At 45.8% G+C, this 16,189-nt stretch overlaps 1 protein-coding gene and 1 long non-coding RNA gene across 3 annotated transcripts in view; one reads left to right on the top strand and one right to left on the bottom strand.

Moving 5' to 3' along the window:
* Nucleotides 1-17: 17 nt before the first annotated feature.
* kcnh3 (potassium voltage-gated channel, subfamily H (eag-related), member 3) overlaps nucleotides 18-16,189 on the bottom strand; it is an 85,125-nt gene continuing 68,953 nt past the window's right edge. For both annotated transcript variants that reach the window (XM_049027444.1, XM_049027435.1), the window contains 7 exons: nucleotides 13,510-13,709; nucleotides 12,951-13,200; nucleotides 8,259-8,473; nucleotides 5,944-6,203; nucleotides 4,169-4,269; nucleotides 3,737-3,789; nucleotides 18-2,757 (listed from right to left, as the gene is read on the bottom strand). In XM_049027444.1, coding sequence (XP_048883401.1) covers nucleotides 1,828-2,757; nucleotides 3,737-3,789; nucleotides 4,169-4,269; nucleotides 5,944-6,203; nucleotides 8,259-8,473; nucleotides 12,951-13,200; nucleotides 13,510-13,709 — 2,009 coding nt within the window. In that variant the 3' untranslated portion in view covers nucleotides 18-1,827. The remainder of the gene's footprint in view (nucleotides 2,758-3,736; nucleotides 3,790-4,168; nucleotides 4,270-5,943; nucleotides 6,204-8,258; nucleotides 8,474-12,950; nucleotides 13,201-13,509; nucleotides 13,710-16,189) is intronic.
* On the top strand, nucleotides 6,159-14,684 carry LOC125750163 (uncharacterized). The gene is made up of 3 exons (XR_007400295.1): nucleotides 6,159-6,298; nucleotides 10,364-10,398; nucleotides 12,982-14,684. It is a non-coding gene; the product is annotated as an uncharacterized LOC125750163 (long non-coding RNA).

Here is a 16,189-nt window from a genome sequence, read left to right as displayed (position 1 = left end):
AACACAAAAAACCTGTATTCTTACAAAATATCTTTATTCATGAATGGATTCTTTTAAACTTCATAACTGTTACTAAAATACATCTTTAACCCTGGTGTTACAGGCACGTTCCACATGCAGGAAGCTGTGACATGCAAATAATCCCTATGCTCCTGTCCACCATCACCCCCAGCCGGAATCGTAACCTCCTCCTCTTTCTCTCCCCCCCCTCACACGCAAGGATGGACTTATCATACACTACACACTGAACAAAACTGCAACAAGCCATGTTTGGACGGTATTGATTATAAACCCAGGATATGCATCCCCTACAGTATGACTGCCTACTGCATGTGCGCTACATGCATCCTGTGCTTTCTCACTGCTGGGCTGGTCTCTTGACGCAGTGATGCTGGGTGATTGCAGGCCCTGTTTACAGGCCTGCACTCGGTGTCCTGTAATTAAGTGAAGTTCAGCCTCCTTCACGCAGCCTGCCCACTGATTGGCAAAGACAGCGGCGCACTCTCCCATTGCCATGACCACACTGACGCTTCCACAGCAACCGAGGAAACCAAAAGCATTCTATAATGACAGAGCTAGATAAGCGTCAATGAGTAAGTACAGGTTAATGTGACATGGAGGAGTGGCTGCTGTTGTTCTGATATGTTAGTCGCACAAATCAGCTGTTTTACGTGGTACAAGAGAAGGCACAAATGGCTAGATGGCTACAGCCTGGGATCCATATGGCCAAATACAAATTCTAATTTGATCACCTAGTTGCTCCCCATACACGGATGACACACCTTCCCCAAGCCAAAATCTTGCTGTAGGCTGGTGTTTAGATCATTTTCAACCTAAAAGCTTTTTCGATGCAAATACAGTTCTAATGATTGTCTAGGTGTGTTCTGTAGGGTCCAGTGCAATCAAGGAGCCCTGACACATACTGGCAGTGGCTTTGTGTGCTGACGCATGTTCAAATTGAATATTTTCGCTAACACGCTTTCTTTCTCCGAAGCATTTCTGTAAAGGGCTTTTTTTTTCCTAATGGCTTGTTCCCATGATTTGTTGGCAGTAGGGCGAATGTGTAAAAGCACTTGATCACAGCTTGTCTGAAACGGTAAGTCATAGGGATGTTTCTTATCTTTTTTCAGCAGGTGCAACTTCTTTTAGAAACAGGTGGAATAGTTTCCACATCACAGAGTGGCCAAGCATACAAGTTTCTCACCATGTGTACAAAATCAAAGTGATGCATTTGCTGAAAGGTGCATATTGCATCAAGAAAGCAACTACTGTATATCTACATCTTTGGGTCAAGAGTAGCTACTAGAATGAGGATTGGAGTCTTGGCTGTTTGTTGACTGACCCTACAAGTATGTCTGAAAACTTGGCACAAGCTTTAGACCAAATCTGTCTAATTGTTGTTGCTTCTTTGAAACCAGAATTATAGTTAAGAAGGTTGTAAATCAGCTGCTTAGACTACTTTTCCTTTCACACCGTACTGTGCTGCTGTCATAGTTCACAGCAAAGCTGCTCTGCCCAGGGGTAGAACCGTGACTGAGGATGCGGTGAGTGGCTCGTGTTGGTGCCCGCTGGTGGGCGTAATCAGAGGAGCCAGCGTCCGGTCTGGAGAAAGGGCAGCCCATCCCCAGCTCTGCTGTGATGCCACTACCGATTGCGGAAAGGGAAATGGGACGGCGACAGGTGATGCCCTTCCTGGCATGTGAAAGCCCTGGAGAGGGATCTTCAGAGGATCTGTCTGATGTGATGGTAGATGTCCCTCTGGATGACTTGAGCTTCTGCTCAACTCTGCTGCTCAACTCATCTTTCTCCATCGGTGCCACTGCCTCCTTAGGGTGGGCCCTCCTCGTCAATGAAGCTGATGTGTTCTGTCTGAGTCCCCCACTCCTGCATCTCCATGGCCAGGCAGCTGGCCTCCCGGCTGGGGGGGCCCTGCACAGCACTTCCGGGTTTCTGAGGCCAGAATGAGCTGACAGCAGCCTGTGCCTCTTTGAGAGAGTCCAGTGAACTGGGGGAAAGGGGGGAGGGGTGGGGGCAGGATGGCGGGGTGCAAGGAGGGGGTGGGATAAGAGGTGTGGAAAATGAGGAGGTGGGGCTGACCCGCTGCCGGTGGTTGCCAGGAGAACTGTTGAGGGATGGGGGGGCAGAGCAGTGGCTGATGTGGGCCAGGGTTGAGTCCTGGGATGCCAGAGAGGGGTGAAAGACCCTGCCACTCAGATGGGACAGGTGGCGGCCCTGACAGGGGGAGAGGGACAGAGATGGGGAGGGGGATGAGGCAATTGACAAGGAGAAGGAGAGAGAGGGCGAGGTGGTCCGGGAGGCTGGGGGTCTCTCTTCCTGATGTCCATGTCCAGGGCCAATAAGAGATGACCCACCCCTAGAGGTTTCTTCTCCAGATGATGCTGAAGTGGAGGGAGGGAGGCACTCAGAGCAACCAAGCAGGGGCGCATGAGCCTGCAGGGGGGCTTTCTGAGGTGTGGTGGAGGGCACAAGGCAGCCTGGCAGGTCTGCCCCGCCTGTCTCCAGTCTGTCCATCAGAGAGCAGGACGCTGGCTGTGGCGAGCAGGGCGGGGCTGGGGGTGGGGCCACAGGGGGGCTTCCCACCGAAGGTGCACTGGCACTGCTGGGAGGCGGAGTCATAGCGGGCGTCAGGGCTGACAGGATGGGCTGGGAGCTGAGGAGGAGGAGGGGCCTTAGGAGACGTGTCATTTCCTGCAGTTCCTGGCTGAGCTTAGACACTTGTTGAGAAAGACTTCCCATCTGCAAAAGTGGGGGACACAGGAAAAAGACTCATAGCACAGCACACAATCACAGCAGGCAAAGCTGCACGCTTCCTGTCCCGCACTGCTGTGTGCCGTTAGTTTCTCAACTCAGCTGTCACAACATTCAAATGAACTGCTAGTCAGGAGCAGAGGTGGAGATTCAGAAAGTACAAATCCAGACCAGGGTTTTGTTTCAACCAACCAGTTGAGTATAAAGAGTCACAGTCACAGAGTACTGAACTGGTTGGTTGAAACAAAATCTTGGTCTGGATTTGCACTCTCTGAACCTGAAATCTCCACCTCTGGTCAGGAGGTTCCTCCATACTCCTCATCTCTAGTAAAATAAAATTTAGACGCCCTCTATAGCACCTTACTTATTTCGGAGCTTATCTTCAGTACACTAGGCACCTGAGTGTGGACGTTCATGGGTTTGTGCTGCTGCGGGGGAGCTGGAATAAACCTGAATTGAACCTGAATTGACGAGTGGACATGGGCTGAGGGAAGGGCACCTTTCATGTTACATTTTGGTACAAGTTGCCAATAGGAAAACAAACACAGACAATTTTATATACGTATTTCAATACACCTCACTGTATTGTGTTTTTTGTTTTTTATGAACATGGCCTGATTATTCCTCTCCGCCCCTTCAGATCATAGAGATCTCCACACACTGTTCTGCCCTCCCAGTGAGATAATAGCCTCGCCATCTCAATCTGTACTTTAAAATGGCTTTTACACCTTGGGTAAAATCTCCCGTATCACAGCATGTCTTGTCACTTCATTTGGCTAAAGCCCTGGTACTCATGTTCCTTCGCACCCAGCAGGCCAGCGCGTCTGATCTCAGCGCCTCATCTAATTGCAGTGCTTAATCTCCCTCTGCAGGCACTCTGTTACATTCAGCTGTCTGACTGCAGTGGTCATTTCTAAAACAGCGGCTGTGAGGGACCTACAGGCGTGTGCTCCAATGGCCCGCTTACCTCCTGACTGAGCTTACTGATGCTCCGCCGAGTTTCCACGTGCTCCTGGCTCTCTGCACACACAAACACACGACACGCGCTTGATGAGGGAAACGCACCGTTCGCATGCTTCTGGCAATCCACTGTCGGCTTCATTTCAGCCTACATATTTATGCTAATTCAACTGTGGGTGACGCGTACTGGGAGGCTAGATGCAAAGAATACAAATGGAAATAATATTATAGCAGGGGATGTGGAACAGGATGGAGTGAGTGAGAGAAAGGAGAGTAGAAGCAGCAGAAAAGCTGCCTCATTAGCCATACGGAGGAGACATGTGACAGGTGCCAGAATCGCTGCGCAGGTGTTAGAGACTGTAGATGCTCTGCAGGGGGTGGTTCCCGGAGGCTGCGTGATGCTGAATGGCTGTACGTGTGGGGGTGACCACTGGGGTACCTGGAGCAGGGGAAGAGGGTCTGCTCTGGGTCAGGCTGGTGTTGAACTCGAACTTCTGAACTGAGCTGGGATTGCCTTCTGTTTCAATGCCATCCACAAATCTGCCATGACAGTGAGGGTAAAAGAGGGGAGTGGAGAAAGAATTTTACTCAGAGAAAAGAGTAGTGGAAAAGAAATGATAAAGAGGAACTGTACAGTATATAGAGAAAATACTGACAAAGACATATGGGAAAAAATCTTTCTTGTCTGGGCCTTTGTGTGTTTTTGTATATTAAATTTAAGCACATTTATCCATTATGAATACTTATCAAACAGAAACACCCACAGTGAACCTTACGTCAGCTGTTCTGATTAATGAAGTGTCTCACTTTGATTTCTGCATTCTGCCTTTAATGCACCAGTAGACTGTAATTAAACACAATCAGCGCACAATGGCCTGTTCCTTTATGTCCCACACCTTCCCCCTGCCGATAATCGCAGGCCTGGTTGCTATGGCAGCTGGACACTGAGGTTTGAAAATAGCGCAATTCTTAATATGGCCACCAGATGGCAATGTGGGATCTAATGGAAAAAATATAAACAGTCCACTGTGGTCTGGGAAATAACTGATATAACTCAGGTCCATGTCTTTAGGCTTTAATAGCCTCCGTGATAATGCACGGATACAATTTTAAAATAAAACAATTTACAAAGCTCTTCAAAATGATCACATTAAATGTAGATTAATGTATGCAATGAAAAACTTTATTCACAATCTCTGCATCCATCTTGCAATTTCCTGCTTAGGGCTGTGTTCAGGGTATTTCCTAATAAACAAATAATTGGCAGTACTGACTTCATTTTCTCTGTTTGTGGGAGGAACTGTTGGCAGCTAGATAAAGGTAAACGTGCCAGTTAAGCCTGGTCTTCGGCTTCCTTTATAATGTTATCATTTCTTATCATTTCATCCGTCTCCCATAACTGCTGATCCAGTGTGATGAGCTTGAAAGATTATTATATTCAGTCTACCTGTAACAATACTGCTTATCTTATCGCTTGTAGAAAGATGCTCGTTCACTTCCAGTGCTCGTTCCCCCCCCGCCTGTCTCATATCTCGATCCAGGTGAGAATGTTCTACTTACATGAGAGCTTCAGATCTTCTTGTAGTTTTGCTCTCGGAAGCCTACGCTAAGCCCTCTGCTACTCCTAGGCTCAGCAAAGGCCTGACATTCATACATCCGCTGCCTGCAGTTCTGCCACATTCAGATAACGCCCCTTCTGGCCTTAGAGGTCACATGATGAGAAAAATCTACGCCATTTTTATCACCGGTCAATAATTTCTTCAGGACACCCAGATGGTCGTCACCCAACAGCAGCCTGGCAGTACGACATGGAGCCGAATCATGGAGGCACAGTGCACAAGCCAGAGACGCCCTCTATGGGATACCCAGTGCGTTGCATGGCATTAATATACACATTCGCTCAATTAAAAAAAAAAATGTTATGTGGTTGTGGGTTAGCTCTGCTGCTCTTCTCAAGAACCACAGGCTGCACTGATAAGGCTCATTGACTTATTGGAACAGTCATTAGGATTCACGTGACTTCAGCCAGTGTTTCAGGTGTGCATCGTACATCGGGAGTTAATCTTTATTTCAGTGCGGTCAAGCTTCCTTCCTGATATTGCCAGGGAATGTCTTCTGCGTCTGTCCAGCTTTAGTGTCGTGGGTATTTTCAGCGTTAATGATGCTTCCCAAGGCGCCAAAAGTACGAAAGGAGTTACCGGTTATTCTCCTTACCGGGGGCTGAGCTCTGGGGGGGCACTAGCGAGGCTGACCAGGGGGATCTGCAGGGTGTTGCTCTTGGCCTGTTCGCTGGGAGGGCGGAATGGGCGGGGCGGCAGCAGCGGGGAGCGCAGGGGTGAGCTGAGCCCGCGGGGGAGGCGCAGGGGGGAGCGAGGGGCCCGCGGACAGGAGGAGCGCTCAGCTTCATCGCCCTCTTCGTCCTCCTGGATGGAGGGCAGCTTCTTCACTAACCCGCCGTTGCTCTCCCAGTCCACCTGGGGTAGACGAGCGGGGTGTGCAGGGCAGGAGAGGAAAGAAAAGGCAGTGAGTGAAAGCGAGGACTGGAAAGTAAGAGGGAGGCAGCTGCCAGGTAAGCAGGCTCTTTAATAATATATCACGATGCACATACACACACAAGCCGGAAGAAAAATACATCAAATATTTAGGTTTTAGATGAAATATGATCAGCGGGCTGCAGGCCGGTTGTTCTTTTGCTCTACTGCACACATTTCATTTTGCTCCCTCCCCCTGCACCCCTGTCCCTTAATGCCTAAATAAAATATGACCTGCTGAATGGCATCTAAGACCAATTAGCAAGCGGAAATAAACAGAGGGAATTAAGATGCAGATCAGCCAGAGTGCCGCAGAGGCGTGGCCCGGGGCTGTCCGGGCTGGAGCAGTGCAGAAAGCCACCAGGAAGCCACCCAAAGCGGCAGGCGTGGGGCAGAAAGAAGAGAGCAAGCTGTCATACCATCCATCAGTCATAGATGATAAATCCTGTGCTATCTACCTCACTTTGGACAAAAGCACCTGCTAGATGGATCAACGTAAATGTAAATCTCATCTCTCGCGTATCATGGGCTCAGTATATTTGCTCTTGGTGTATTTCTCTCCTTTGTCTCCACCACTGAATACAGATCCCATTCCTCATTTTCACTGGAGCTGCCTCTCCCTGACCCCCCCCCCCCCCCCCCCCCCCAGCAGTAGTATATTTTTAGCACTCATCACCCAATCTTAAGGCACCCTGTGTGTCTGTAACACTCACGTGTCTTGGTTGACATGCCTCAGCATAAATCAATGCTCTCTTGTGTGTGTGTGTGTGTGTGTTATGTGTAAATATTACATTGTGGGGTCCAAATAAAAACCTGTTATTTTGACGTTGTGGGAAACTCAATTTAATAAAAATATGTGACTGCAATCAAAAAACTAAAAATGCCAAAAGTCTTGCATTTTGTTTGCTTATGATTAAGGTTGGGGCTGGGTGGGGGTTAAGGATGTTATAGTTGGGATTAGGGTTATGCTCATTGAAATGAATGAAGAGTCCCCACAAAAAACATGTGTGTGTGTGAATATGCCTGTGTGTCTCAGTGTGCCTGTGTGTGTGTGTGTGTGTGTATGTGACTGTATATCAGTGTTTCCCAACCCAGTCCTCAGGGACCCGCAGACAATACAAATTTTTACTGGAAGCTGGGAGGGTGAAAAATTGTGGACCGATGGGGGGGGTTGGGGGGGGGGGGGGGTCTCCGAGGACAGGTTAGGGCCACACTGCAGTATATATGTGTGTATATGCGTACTGCTCTGCACCGCTGTGTGTGAGCGTGGCATGAGCACGGTCCCTTCTAAAGAGCTCTTTGTCTCCCTCTCAAAACAAATACAATATTTGCCTGCTCTTCACCTCCCTACCCGAGTCCTCTACTGTTTACAGGTGAAGCCTCCTGTCAGTAAACAGAGGGGATATTGAATAAACAGCAGCTCTGGCTAGTCCTCTGTGCAGCACAGAATGCCTGTCACCATTCAGGGATTCCTAATCATGTTTGCCGGCATCGTATACCGTGGCTGTTAATTAAAATGTAAGAGCGGGGGGATTTCCAGGCTCCCATCTCCGCACTTCAGCTCTTCGGCGAGGAATCGGAGGGTGGGTCTCTGGCTGGAGCGGCAGGCGGAAGGAGCGAGGAGAGGTTTCCCAGCTCCTCGTCTCTCCTTCTGTTCTCCCCCGACACCGAGCTATTTATATCTGTCAGTGTCTAATCTTAGGTGGCACAGCAGGAGGGGGAGGCACTCGGGTGGTCGGGGGCAGCCCCAGCCTCCCTCGCTGCTATTCTTAGCAAGGCGAGCATGTCCACAGCAGCCGGGAGCTGCTATTCCTGGCAGTGGGAGAGCGAATGAGCGTGTGTGTGTGTGTGTGTGTGTGTGTGTGTGTGCGTGTTTGCTGACTGTCAGACAGAAAACGAGAAAGTCTAATAATGTATGTGCTACTGACCTATCGCAGGACACCTAGACTCCGCTATAATTTACCTAAGATTCAACGCTGGTGCCCTCGTGTTACTCACGTCGGCCCCGTGGCCCTCGCGCAGGTTGTAGGTGAGGTCATGCTGGATCTCGCTGACAAACTTCTGGGCGTATTCAGGATACAGGCGCAGCACCTCCCGCAGCCCCCTCAGGCTGATGTACTGCAGGTCGCAGTAGGTGAGCGCCTTCACATTGGCGTTGGTCTTTATCACCTGCTCCTTCATCAGCGAGTCGGAGCCAATCAGGTCGCCCTTGCCTGGGGGGATGCAGACACCACTCATCAGTCAGGTCGGCTCAGCCAGGCACAGATTTACAAGCAGAGGGCCAGAAGCTCTGCCTCCTACACGCAGATATGCGTGTCAATCTGGCAGCAAGAGCAGGATTCTTCCACTTGAGTGCATAGACCTTGGGGTGAAAATGGTATATTTAGACACATTACAAGACAGATGTTACAGAGAGAAGCATAAAAGGACACATGGGTGATTCAGGAGTCTCTCAGAGCCAGACAGTATCTTCTGTATGATGTTTAATGAGCCGGTGCATAATGTTCTGAGTGTTTATGAAAACATAGCAGCATCTTATGGCTTATATTCTCTGATTTCAATGAATCATACGTTCACGCACATTTCGTTGGCAATTGTGCCAAAAACCAACATGCGATTTTAAATCGACATTCATTTGAAACTGCGCTGCTTTCCTCAATCATGAAAACACCGGCATGACACAGAGATTCACAGAGGCCTGGACCTTAAATAGCCTCTGTGTAATGAAAATACCAAACGGACTGGCGTACTGGTGCCGTCGTGCCTCACACACGCACCGCAAGAAGATGCCTCCGTTTTGGTCTATAGAGGAAGACGGTGAGAAGAGTCCCAGATGGTGCCACCAAGGGGAGGAGTAAGAAAGCTGCGATGGGTCTGGCTGCAGAATTCAGCATTACACAACTACCTCCATCAGTGCTGAAGGATGCACAACGTGGACCAGATAATTCATCACTGATTACATCTGCAAGCGATCCTCCCATTTAAATCACACAGGTGATGACAAAGGCTGTATGTCGCTGCCATGTTTCATTCTGGTCTTTTTTTTATTTCCTGTTTTAAGTATTTTAGCAAACAGATCAATGACTTTCCAGTTTGTCCTGCCAGGATCAATCATATCAATTATTCATGATATTTAATTATGCAGGGTGGATGAATTCCTAAACAGGAAAAGCACGTGGTTCTGCAGTGAGGCTGTATCACAGCAATCAGCACTGCAAATTAATGTGACATCTGTAAATGCTGCAGGCAGGACATCTTCTGCACCTGTGAGATTTTGTGTCTACGGTGTAGTATTGAAGTACTGAGTGCAAAAATCCAAATTCATCATTCACCCAGAGAGCTACATTGCAACCGTGGAGCCCATTAAAATATCAATCTAATGTCCTCCTATGGTACCAGACCATTTGCATTTTTGATGCTCACTATGGTTGTAAAATTATTTGAAGTCTACCCTTAGGAGAGAAGATTTGAATTACATAGAAAGAAAGGAAGGCTGTAGGATATGAAACGTCGAACAATCTTAGAAAAGGAATACTGAGATCAAAATATCTGATGAATGCACTTTGGCTTGCAGGCTCAACACACAATCACACTATACAGTCACAACCCTGATCAAATTTAAATTATATCCAATGTGGTGCCGTTTTGACAGCAACAAGCTGCTCTCGCCACTTGCAAATGTTATTTTGAGATGTCACTGCATTAATGCTGGATCAAAAACATGCCTCATTCAATGCACAAACTGGACAGGAAGTCAAATACCAATACTGATACCAACCCTGGAACAAGCTCCCTCGTCTGCCTCTACAATCCCCCTACCACCTCAAAAATATGCATACATGGATATAAAGAGGAATCGAAGATGTGGTAGAAGGAATATTTTGAATAGCATACAAATACTAAGGCAACCAAGGGAAACCCTGTCTGACAGAGCAGATGCACGGTGCCAATCACTCTGCCTCTGCTATATCAGATACAGGTTATTATTGCAAACAATGAAGGAAGCAGATGGATTAAATCATTTATGCTCAATTAAGGTCACTGCATGGCTGTCACTCATGAGAGCAACGTGTGTGTAAACACAACCCTCTTATTAATGGCAGCAGAAGGAGAGAGGGAAGAAGAGAAAAAAGAGAAGGTGAGTGATGGGGAGAGATGGATGGGGGAAAGTCAGAGGAGAAGAGCAAAGTGAGGAGGAGAAGCGTAGCTTATCCAACTTGTGGACGACAAAAACATACGCAATAAAGGCTCAACAAATTATCTGATTTCAGGTTCTGATTTGAGCATGTAGTGGGAGATTTGGGAACAAGAATATAGATCCATTCAAGACACCTTTAGGAAGCAAAAGCAGGGTGCCAGCCTACATCAATCCCTGTGCCTGGATCAATTCCCTGTGAAATGCTTCTGTTTGATGGGGCATCATGTAAATCAGCCAATTACTGAGCTGGGTGTAAGAGCACCAGCATGCTGCATAGGCCATGCATGGTTCAGCGCCAATCAGTGTCCAATGCACATGGCTCAGTAACAGCACCATATTATATCAGCAGTGTTGGGGAAGTTACTCACAAAGTAATCCCTTGAAGACAGAGGTGAAAAGTTTCAGGTTCAGAACGTAGAAAATCCAGATCAAGGTTTTGTTTCAATCACTCAGTTGCGTATAACGAGTCACAGTCACAAAGCACTCAACTGGTTGGTTGAAATAAAACCTTGGTCTGGATTAGTACTTTCTGGACCTGGATTTCCAGCTCTGTCTGAAACGCATCACTTTGGTGAGTAGCTTCCCCAACACCGTACATCATCCACATCTGGTTCAGTAACAGTGCTGTGCTGAGCCTGACTCAGAAGGGAAGAGGGCACGCGGAGGCACAGTAACAGTCTTGTCATTACTCAGCTACAATAGCCACACTCAACTTAATAACACTGTGCTACATTTGCTGCCCCAGGCTCCATGTAAAACTGATTCATTAGCCATTCAGATGACTTTCTTAGCAGTTTTGTGCTAGATTAGCTTCACTTAGCTCAGTTTCACTTTAGCTATGCTCTGCTTACTAGGGACTGCAGCCAAGAGATGTGAACTTGTGTAGAAAGGCTATAATAATTATGGTTGTAACAGTGACTATGATAAATAAATGAGAGTGATAAGTTTAGCAGCCCCCTGACTGAGCATTACTCAGCATCCTGTCGATTCCCAAATCCAGTAATTTACCCAACCTTGATTAACTGACCCAGTGCAAGTTGGCTGAGGCCTGCATGGGCTCCACAACAACCCATTGTTATTTTTTGTGGCTCAGTGCGTTAGGTCTCTGTGATTGGAAGGTTGTTGGTTCAAATCCCAGGGTTGGCGGAGATTTTTTTCAGGAAAATCCTTAACCCCCTTGCTGTCTCAGGAACTGTTTGATCCTGATTTCTTAAAAATGTACATTGCTTAGTATAAACCAATTTGCTAAATTAAATGTATAAATTAACATAAGTATCTTCAAATGGAAATCAAAATTTCACCCATATTAATTAACCTCAAATGAGTCTTCAACATCCCAGCTTGAAGCAGGGTGGTTCCCCTCTCTTTTGATGTTGATGCCCTTGAGGATCCCAGCATCCCCCCCTCAGCCCCCCACCCCCCAGCTGCCCCTTTGTAGGCAATTAGCAAGCAGAATACAGCCTAATGAGGCACATACCACAAACTAAACACCTTAGCTAATCCTGTAACCCTTACACTAGCTCCTTAAATGTGCCCTATGCTGCTGTTCCTCATTCCTCATTTTAAATATTGAAAAATAAGCATGGAATCTTGATCTTACAACAGGTCAAATAAAAAGAGCATTTAAGAATATGAAAGTGATTAGATCATTGGGGTCTAATTCCAGGAAGTGGCCTAAAATCACACTGGGTTAGAATACTATTCATCCTTAAGTTATAAACTCAATTTCCTTTACTTCTCAAAGTGCACAAAAATACCAGAAAATGTGTAGAAACTGGGCCATTAAATGAGGCTGATTGCCAAGCCGGTAACTGATAATATAAAAACCGTCATGATCAAAACTGCCCTGTCACACAGGAAAAGATGATTCATGCATTACATTCCATAGACCCATGTTATATCACTGCATACATTTTACCACGTTTTTAAAATGTAACAGCAGCAATGTAAAATTATTATGTGTTAGTGGGCCACATTCTGGAGTGGCATGTCCTCACATCCTGAGTGAGAGGCAGGTCGGGAAAGCAGTGCAATCCTTCTCCCTTTGGGAGAACTCAAGCCCATCTCTTCTTCCAGCTTGAGGGAGTGTCTTTGTGCATGCCTATATGAATTTGTGCATGCCTGTGCGAATCTGTGCATGCCTGTGTGAATCTGTGCATGACTGTGTGAATCTGTGCATGCCTATGTGAATCTGTGTCTGCCTGTGTGAATCTGTCCATGCCTGTGTGAATCTGTGCATGCCTCTGTGAATCTGTGCATGCCTGTGCGAATCTGTGCCTACCTGTGTGAATCTGTGCATGCCTGTGTGAATCTGTGCATGATTGTGTGAATCTGTGCATGCCTATGTGAATCTGTGCCTGCCTGTGTGAATCTGTCCATGCCTGTGTGAATCTGTCCATGCCTGTGTGAATATGTGCATGACTGTGTGAATCTGTGCATGCCTATGTGAATCTGTGCATGACTGTACGAATCTGAGTAACACGGTGGCATACCCAGGATAGCCAGCACTGTGTTGTCCTTTAGCACCTCCATGGAACCAGAGCATACAAAGTAGATGGCCTGCAGTGCATCTCCTTGGCGGATGAGGAACTCCCCTGGTGCACAGAATGATGTCTTGATTATGAGGGACAGGGAGCGCAGGCACCCCCTGCTGGCCGACTCAAACAGCGGCAGCTGCAGCAGCTCCTTGTTCAGGTGCATGGCAATGTCAGCACGCAGCTCATCTGGGAAGTCCTTCAGCAACTGCAAGAGAAAAGGAGAACATCCAAAATCTCCCTCTCCAGGAGACAGAAAATGGTATGGGTGGTTAGAGAAGGACTGCATCCCCAAAGTGCATAAGCAGCTGGATGATGGATGGACAGGAGGAAGATGATTATAGCAGGAAAGCAGAATGAATTCGAGGGACCTTGCACAGGAAACAGACTCAAGTCAAAGAATGACTGATATGACGAGACTCAACCAATGCATAATAAATCGGATCTGGAAGCTGAGAAGGGTAAGAATGATAATGCAGGGAGTCGAACTGGGGCTGTGAAAGTTGACACGGCCCACCTCTCCGACATCAATGCCGTTGTTGACGGACCAGGTGGTCTGGAAGCACTCCAGCATGCGCTGCTCCAGGGCCTTGGGCAGCCGATGCACGCGAATGAAGTCCTTCAGGTCCTTGGTGCGCGTGTGGTAGAGCGAGCGGCGTGAGTACATGCGCTGGATGATGGCCGTCACGTTGCCAAAGACCACAGCGTGCATCAGTGCTGTGGGGACAAGCGGAGCAGACAGCTTCAGCTTATGCTGATGGTCCCAGAAGCGCGTGTCCACGGGACTGTCGGCGCTACCACTTCGAAAATTACTATCCCAACGTTTAAATAAAAAGCTAGTGGTTAAACAGTATGGACTTTATATAAACCCCCCCCTATGATCTGGGGCTGGGAATCTCTGGATCAGGCCAGCAGGAAATGTTATAGATCAGTGATTTGTTGCTAAAATTGTCCTAAATCCCAACCTACCCATAAAATCAGGATTGATCAACTTCTTACAAAATACTATAGATGACACATTTAACGTATTAAAATTCTCCAGAGGTCTCACCTTTGTGTGATTGCCTGTTAAACTCTAAGTTACCGATCTTTTCATAAGCAAAGGAGAATAGTGTGTTTTTTCCCCATCTGCTAATTTCATTGATTTTATTCTTTCAGTCTAAATTGCCATTTACCCTAATTAAGACCAATCAATAATTCAGTTACTTAATCAGGCCATTAATCATTAATGAATCTATTTAAGATTGACCATTTTAAAACCGTATTATTTATTGTTATAATCAGAAGCACTAATAAAAATGTGTTCCTCAAAAAAGCTTTCACACGGAATTCATTCATACTAACGTTTGTGAAATCATAGCCGAATTTCGAAATGCCTTATTAAGGATTTGGTTATAATTCGCATCCCTTCTCCACGAACCAGATTATTCTAGCATTATTTATCTTATCTTTATTTTAAAGAGCTATGATGTTCATGTTTTCAGAAGACAAAATGTCTTTCACGGGCAACTCTGGAAAGCCCTTAACAGTACGTAATCCAGTCATCACTGCAGGGGTAGCAGCTGGCTGGCCTTCACATAGTCATTGTTTTAAAACTGATTTCCTCATTTTGCAGGGTAATCATAGGTCTTAAGCATAGGATGTCACACTACATTCCCCATATTCTAAAAACAATAAAATGTTATTATGTTACTTATTTTGTTGCTTTTTTATTTTACACTTATCCTTAATTATTCTTCTATACTGATGTCCATTAGCTATATTACGTTTTTGTTATCGCACAGTTTGTCCCGCACTGTCTTGTCTTAGACAGTTTGTCCTTCCTTGAGATGCGCTACTCTGCATGTGTAGCATAAGAATTTCATGTCTATGAGATTGTTTGCTCTTAAAGATTCACTCACATAATAATTTTAATATTTGGAATAATATTTTGTTAAATTCATGACAATTATTTATATAGTAAATATATAGCAAATAGTGTATGAAACATTTACGCAAGTACAGACGCTCCTCTACTTGCAAATCAGATACGTTCCAAATCATAACTTGAAATGTTCGTAAGTCATTATTCAACATCATTTTAAGGATATACACAAGTACAAAGAACTAGGATGCTGGGAGTTCGCACGCTACGCTGCTGAGCGGCGGGAGTAGCGGCCAGAAGTCGTACTAGGCGGAACTGGCGTGCAAAAAAAAAAATTTATGTTGCGGACAGGAAACAGGAGCCCAAGGAACACAATTTGGACTTAGAGTCCTCTTCGTTCGTATGTCTGAAAGTTCGTAGGTTGAAAGGTTGTGAGTAGAGGAATGTCTGTTATTTTTCTTTGTTTTTCAGCTCTCATTCTCATTCACTATTCAGAATATCCTTCTCATCTAGAATACCCTTTTATCTTTCCTCACATTATAATCAATGTTTCCCAGTTTACCTTTAGGTATTTATGTAAAAACTACATTATAAATTAATAGGAATGTAAGTGTTCCACATTTTGTCTATTTTTACCAAAACAATCCACACAAAGTAACACTTCCCTTTACATTCATAATAAACAAGCATTTCATGTTTTCTGGATCATAACCGAAACCGTATTTTATACAATTCTCAGTGATCAAACAGACAGCTCTTTACATTTACCATACATGAAGGATCATGAAATCTCAGAATTAAGAACCAAAAAGGATTAATGTCATTTTACAAGACCATTGTCTTCATCATTAGTCAGGCTAATGAAATTTCACTTTTTGTGCTCAAAGCAAATTTAGAAATGTCAAGGGTGTGAGATTTCTCAGAAAACTGTTTGTTCTCTCTGCACAAGGTGTACGCAAACTCTTGGATACTTCAGACATAAGGCTGGCAAGAACAAAAATAATCTTTTATTATGAAAACAAAAACAACAGAGAAGTACGCGACAAAGAAGGGGAGTCTGGAGAAACAGAAACATGAGTTTAACATGTGAAACCATTCCTAAGAGACACATACCAAAGAATCAAACATTGACTTGGATGTTGGGTGGGGAACTGAATGCTTAAGGGGAATTCCCAATAGTCAGTGCACACACTGTGCTGTAACTACATACATAGTAACCATGGAAATAAGCAAACAACAAGGCAATGGATAATGCTGCAACTATGTTGTTTAAAGGGGATCTATTGTGCTTATCCGGTTTTTCCCTTTCCTTTAATGTGTTATATAGCTTTAT

This window comes from Brienomyrus brachyistius, chromosome 1 (genome assembly GCF_023856365.1).
Source record: "Brienomyrus brachyistius isolate T26 chromosome 1, BBRACH_0.4, whole genome shotgun sequence".
In the NCBI taxonomy this organism is placed as follows: domain Eukaryota; kingdom Metazoa; phylum Chordata; class Actinopteri; order Osteoglossiformes; family Mormyridae; genus Brienomyrus; species Brienomyrus brachyistius.
Note: the sequence above shows the minus strand (reverse complement) of the source record. Positions and strands in the feature narration are given on the sequence as shown.